The sequence below is a fragment of the Silene latifolia genome, chromosome 5, assembly GCF_048544455.1.
Source record: "Silene latifolia isolate original U9 population chromosome 5, ASM4854445v1, whole genome shotgun sequence".
Lineage (NCBI taxonomy): Eukaryota > Viridiplantae > Streptophyta > Magnoliopsida > Caryophyllales > Caryophyllaceae > Silene > Silene latifolia.
The window spans coordinates 74,932,267-74,939,282 of NC_133530.1; the positions used below are offsets into that span (position 1 = coordinate 74,932,267).

General features: G+C 39.4%; 1 protein-coding gene across 1 annotated transcript; it reads right to left on the bottom strand.

Moving 5' to 3' along the window:
• Positions 1 to 804: 804 nt before the first annotated feature.
• On the bottom strand, positions 805 to 5,404 carry LOC141655544 (uncharacterized). Its single transcript, XM_074462619.1, has 7 exons — positions 4,942 to 5,404; positions 4,566 to 4,677; positions 4,077 to 4,296; positions 3,657 to 3,729; positions 2,759 to 3,480; positions 1,039 to 1,161; positions 805 to 960 (listed from the first exon to the last, which is right to left on the bottom strand). Exons 1-7 carry the CDS (start codon positions 5,402 to 5,404, stop codon positions 805 to 807), a joined length of 1,869 nt encoding a protein of 622 aa, XP_074318720.1.
• Between the last annotated feature and the right edge of the window lie 1,612 nt (positions 5,405 to 7,016).

The following is a 7,016-nucleotide window of genomic DNA, read 5'->3' on the forward strand; positions in this document are numbered from 1 at the left end:
TGGAATCGTTGCGGTTTTATAAAGGTAGGTTCGCCTACTCAGTACTGTTGATTGTCTAGAGAGTTTGTTGTTATGGTATAGTTGGTTTACCGTCTTTGTTATTGGTTGATTGTGGTTGATTGATCAGTATCATGTTGGATTTGATAGTTGGTGATGATTGATTGTACAACTGGTTGTGATTGATTATCCATGGTTCTCGAGGTGCATCCTCGACTAAGTGGAGTCACTTGCGAGAGTGGCTTCACGCCCTTGATTCGCCTTCTGTGGAACCCGCCACAGAAGGGATGTGCACATTAAGGAACATGGGTTATTGCTCGGATTGATGAGCGGGGCTTAGGTGGGACGGCTGCGGTCCCCCACTGGCAGGGCTGGTCCCTTGGGCAGTTAGTGTTGTGTGGTTGATTGGAGGAGGTGGTGTGTATGTATTGCTGTATTTATGTTGTGTCTGCTTTTGTACCTGTTACCTCACTTACTGACCTTGTGTGGTTTTGTTATGTTGTCTTTTTGTGTTGTGTCTGCCGTGATCTACTATGGTGAGAAGTCAGTCTTAGCAGGTTGATGTATGGATCTTAGCTGGGTGCTTGGAGGGACGAGTCTATCACGAGTCATAGCAGAGATAGTTTTACATAGCTGATAGTAGTCTTGAGTTGTATCTTTTGTATCAGTTGTTTGGTTAAGTCACTTGTAATCAATATAATTGTTCTTTTATTGACATTTGATTATTACTGACCTCGCGCAACCGAGATGGTAACGCCTTTATCTACTAGGGAATGCCTTGTTAAGGCTCCTTGGTAGATGGGGGTGTTACACACCTATAGTTGCATCATCTTTACTGACCTCATCAGAGCTTATGTAAAGTTTCGCTTGCCCATCAATAAGTGATAACACATAATCATTTACATCTTCAACTATTTCGTGAGTCGGTGCAAGTATTGCTCTTTCCTTAAGATAATCAGGGTCCTATAACCGGTTTTGAAGAGCAGGATAAGTGATAACTACTATGGAGGCAATTGGGTTTGTCACATGTTTAATAAGTACATCGTCGGGGAACTCTATGTCAACTTCACCATCTTTTGGATCCCCGGCCAACCCATCTCCAATTTCCAGAATCCACTCCGAGAATTTCCTTATCTCATCTACATTAGTTTCTGCACTCGACTTCTAAGCGCATATTTCTAGTCAATTTAAGCAGCTAAAATTTATGACACGTCTTTAAAAAGTTAAAGAAGATTGAAGGTTATTGAATAGCGTTTTAATACCCATTTGTAATAAAGTTTTGAACATACCTTATATGTGTAATACTACGGTTTTGTGAGTTTTTGGGTACTTTATCGAGTAGGGCTTACTCTGTCGAGTAAGTAGTTTTAAACGCATATCAGTAGTCTGCCTGTAGGGTACTCGATCGAGTAAGTTGGGTACTCGATCGAGTAGGGGGCACTCGATCGAGTAAGTCACTTACTCGATCGAGTAAGTGTGTTTTACGGGTTTGTTTTGACGGGTTTTGCTAATAACGCGAGATTAATATAAAAGGCTTCCGTTATTTTCTTTAACCACTTTTCACCTTTCTAAACCTTTCAAAAGAAAAAGAAGTTACGTAGTTCTCTCTCGTCGCGTTGTTGGCAAATCCTAAGGGCTAGAGTCATTGGATCGTTGTGTTCTTTACGCCGTTGAGACCGTCGTATTGTGGGTAAGGTCCTAGTACAATTTTTATGTTGTTTCATTGATTTTAGTTGAAACCCTACTTGGGTAATTTGGGGGTTTTTGGAGTATTGTGTTTATTAGATGTTGATTGTATGATTGTATGTTTGATAGGAGGTGATTGTATTGAAGAACGATTTTGATTAGCTGCTAGACCGTCTGTGGTGGTTGCATTCCAGGCAGGGTTTCCTTACTCAGTATTAGTTACATGATGTGTGTGGTGATTGTGATGTAGTTAGTGATTGTTGATTGATTCAGACGGTTGTGATTTCATATTGTTGATTGATTCAGACGGTTGTTGGTGTTGTATTGTGGTTACTGTTTATCTGTTTGTGTTCTTCGGGGTGCGTCCTTGGCTGAGTGGAGTCACTTGCGGGAGTGGCTTCACGCCCATGATTCGCCTTCTATGGAACCCGCCACTGAAGGGATGTGCACATTAATGGACTTGGGTTTATCTCTCAATGGAGATGAGCGGGATTTAGGTGGGAACTGCTGCGGTCCCCCACTGGCGGCGAGGAGTATCTGTTGCGATGGGTACTCTGGCAGGGCTACACACTTTAGTGTGTAGTCAGTTATGAGGTGATTGGAGATGGAGACTGGGATTGTGTGTGAGCTGTTTGTTTGATTGTTTCAGTGTGGCTTTGATTGTGTAATTAGTACTGACCCCGTTTAAATTTTTTAAAAACTGTGGTGATCCATTCGGGGATGGTGAGCAGGTATTGAGCAGGTATGATATGACGCGTATGGGATAGCTGGGATGAGTCATCACATGACATTTAGAAGTCTTCTTCTGTGTCAGACGATGTTTTATAGCTTTGATAGTTTTATCAGTAGACCGTCTGAGAACCTTGTATTTCAGTTTAACAGTTTTGGTGTTGAACATGTAATCACTTTAAACTATATTGTTATTTAAATTATGTTTCTTCATTGTCATTTGATTATCATTGCCTCTGGTAACCGAGATGGTGACGTTTTCATACCTTAAGTGGTCCTGGTAAGGTACTTGGAGTATGGGGGTGTCACAAAATGAACTCCACAAATATGACGAACAAAGAGAAACATGCACAATGTAAGTTCTACTACCTTTTTGAACAACTGGTAATGTTTGCCAAAAATCGCCACCAAAAACTACCACTTTACCGCCAAATGGTAGTGTTGCATTACGCACATCTACAACACGCATCACGTCTTTTAAACTTTTATCAACAACCTCCAAGCTATGTTTATGAGTCATCGACACTTCATCCCATATAATGAGCTTCGCTCTGATCAACAGTTCTGCTAAATCACTGCCAGGTTTAATTCTGGGGCAAGTGGAATTCTCGGTCACGTTTAACGAAATGCCAAGTCTCAAGTGCGCTGTTCTACCACCAGGTATCAACGTTGCTGCAATTCCGCTAGATGCAACAGGTAAAACAATTTCACCCAGACTTCTCAGGGCAACACGCAAAGTTCGCCATATGAATGTTTTACCAGTCCCTTCATAGCCATACACAAAGAACACCCCTCCTTGATTAGATGCAACAACATCCATAATTTGATTATAGACCGATCTTTGTTCATCAGTCATTGAAGATAGTTGAGATGCGTGTTCTGCCTGCAATAATTCTCTATCATAAGACAACTCATCCATGACCAGCATGTTCCCGTGATGTGACGTTGTCGATGTATAAGGTAGGGGTATGCCTTCACATCTTGCTAAACTACTCCCATTTAACTGGAGTGATTCTTCGATGTCGATCAAAGCATAATTATTCAATTCCTCTTTGGTTAGTTCTAAACCTGTAATGATTTTTGTAGTGTCATCATAACGTATTGATAATTATTATGCTATATTTTTAATATACATACGTAATAATTATAATAACTAACATCATGTACAACGAATATAAATTAAACGAACAAATGACAAATCGTCAGATTTAAGGATACCTGGGTTATGAAAAATATTGTGTTGCCTGCGAAGGACATCATCTGATAGAAGGGGCCATGTTTGCTCCCAGACTCTGATTGGGCATGGACAACGTCCCACTTAACAATAAAGTCGCAAAAAAGGTTTCTAAGATAAAATCTGGACCCCCATTCGTTTGCTTGGTTTATCGCATCAATGTACTCTCTGTCGTCACCGATCAAGCCAAAAGCATAACACGTTTCTCTATATGTGGGATAAGGAACGTCGTTCACCGTTTTTATGTCCTCATAGATTTTAGGCCCATTTACATGGTTCAACATCATTCTCATGTAATATAATTCACCGCAAGTCGGTGGCACATGTTGCAACCTGCCTATCCTAATTTTTTTCTAAGGCACCACTCTCGCTTGTCTTTATCCCATACAAATTTAGTCGGGAATTGACAGTACAATAGTTCTTTAGCTACCTGCAACTCTTCTTTGTGACTACTATTAATCTTCATCCAAGATAGAAACTTTGACACTCCCATTGATGATTTACCTACGACCTCATCAATAGGATATTCATCATTAAAAAAGACGCTATGTTCGCCAGGAAGGTGAAACTGTAGCCTTTCGACGGCGGGAGTCCTATGATGAATGTCAAATGTGAATATTCTCCACGTAGCCTCACATGCTGAAAGGTACCTACAATCGTAGAACCGTTTAATTTCATCTACCTGTGAAGGATCTTCCTCATTGCGGCATCTATAGGAAGACTGAATTGTCACTCGATCGGATCCTTTATTTATGTACTTGAAAAGATCTTTGATCGCTTGTGACTGGTTACACCACTCCACGTTGATATGCGCATGATACTTCAACAGTAATTGTGGATTATATGGAACAACGAATCCATTGCCAAGTGCCACTCCGTCCTAGACTATTGTTGGTCCTGTTTTACTTCTCTTATATACAGGATAACCGTCTTTGTCGATAGTTGTTCTTTCGGCACACTACCTGGGAAACTTTTTTGAGCTTTTAGACCTAACCATACACGATGATTGTAGTCTTGCAGTCCCACAGGGTCTGTGCATCATGTGTGTATAAACGACAACATGTAGCACAGGATCGGGGATCTCCGCAAAAATAATTTTATCGATATATGCAGCCTCGAGGAACCTGTCTTCTCGATGTAGGAACAATAGGATATGAGCATGGAGAAGACAACGCTTCTGAAATTCAATAGTATATACCACTTTGATAGAATTATGTAAACAATTTAGAATATATAATACGTCATGATAGAATATGTAAAAAAATATTAAACACGACAGGTGAATTAGTGTGTACTTGCTCTAACCCTACCAAATATATGACGCTCATTGAAATCAATCATCAACTCATCGAGCTTAATCTTTAATACGCGATACAAAATATCAGGACTATCCTCGGGATTAAGACCCCTCTTACTAACAAAGTGGGTGATTTTCAGCCACTTAGGATTACACGTAAAAGTGATAAATAGATCAGGATAACCGAACCACCTATAAATGGTCATTGTATCAAGGTAATTAACTCTCACGTATGGCCCACCTTCCACGAAAGAAGGGGGAACAATAAAATGACTGCTGGCGGAAGATCGTTGAACGTCCCCTTGTTGAACAGCTCCTGAAAGAGTATTGTAATTTTCCACGCGAAGTAAATCTTGCTTGAAGCTTACAAACAATAGTCTATGAGATTCAATCGTTTTATATCCATCAACTAAGCACTGTTGAAAGAGTCTAGGGGCTAATAATAGTATTGGGTACTCCATAGACAATGGTCTATCCTGTATACGGAATGCAAAACACTCTCTTAGTGTTAATTTGTCACGCGGATTTTAGATTTGCTAATCCCAAGAGATTCTTCATCGTGAAGAATTCCCAATCGATAACCGTCTTCCCCGCAAGGAAATAATAACGGATATTGTAGGGCCATGTATGACGGGTGTAGCTCAGATATACGTTGTACCTCCCACATGACTTTTGAACAATAATATCTCGTTTATCCATGATTAGACTTAAATCATCCTCAATCAATGCTTCTACCTCTGAAGCTATTGGGCGATTATATGTTCTCCCATATGTATAGATGAGTCTGATTGTAACACCCCCACACACCAAGGTGCCTTAACAAGACCACCTAATGCATGGAAGTGCTACCATCTTGGTTACCCGAGGCAATGTATATCAAATTGATCATAAAAGAGCGTACTTTATTAATTAAGTTTATAGTAATACATATCCAAACCAAAACTGTTTAACATAATACAAATGTTCCAAATCCAAAACCAACTAAATAAAAATATAAGTTCAAGACACATCGGAAGACTCTAATGACATGTGATGACTCCATCCCAGCTATCCCTTGCGCAATCCATCTCATACCTGCTCAATAAGTGCTCACCATCCCCGAATGGATCACCACACGAACTAACCAAATAAAGCCATTCTCAATCGCGCTTCTTATTTTTCTACCCAATTGATGAAACAATTCGACACCCTCCCACCATAAACACTCAACCTCCATCACCTCTCACACATCCATCGACGGCACCTCTTTCACCGCCGGCCACCACTCCCACCGCCACTTCTACCACCCTTCCCCGGAACGGATTTCAGTCTATTATAGAGAAAAAGGTTAGCTTCAATTCTTATTTTAATCTTTGAATTGTTTAGTATTTTGAATCTATTCAATTGTAAAGATTCAAGTAGTTTTATGAGAAAACATAAGATTATAATCAAAAAAATTGATCTTTAGGTATGAATTCTAATTAAAAATTAGGGTTTATAAAAATTGGTCATATAAGTTACTGATTTTTCGACAACTCCCATGAATTGCAGTTTTTGGCTCTAAATATTCCGACGCATTTCGATTGAAGTTTGCAAAAAAAGTATTTCCGGTTGGTTTTGTGTATCCCATGTATATGGATACTAATAACCAAAATGGTAAAATGATACTCATTGGATGTAACCAGTATGGATGTTTATCATGTATGCGCCTGCTTTTCTATTTGAGATTGCTTGATTTCTTGTCTTCCCTGATCAAGGCTTGAGGTTTCTTTTTCTTCGTTTTTCTCTGGCTATTCATTTCCTCAAAAGGCTACTTGAGGTTTTATCTATTTTTTTATTTAGTATTCCTTCCGTTCCACTCTATTGTAGGATAAACTTGATTTGATTTTTTCACACTAGATCCACAACTGTATGTGTTATTTGCTTGAACTGTTAATTTTATGATATTCATTGGCTGTAATATTTATGGCCTTAAATGGATATCTGAATTTGGAATGAGAGGTAGTTTTTGAATTGTGACCCTAGATACACATATCAATACTCCCAGATACACATATCAATACTCTAGACACACAAATCGATTTGTGTATCCTG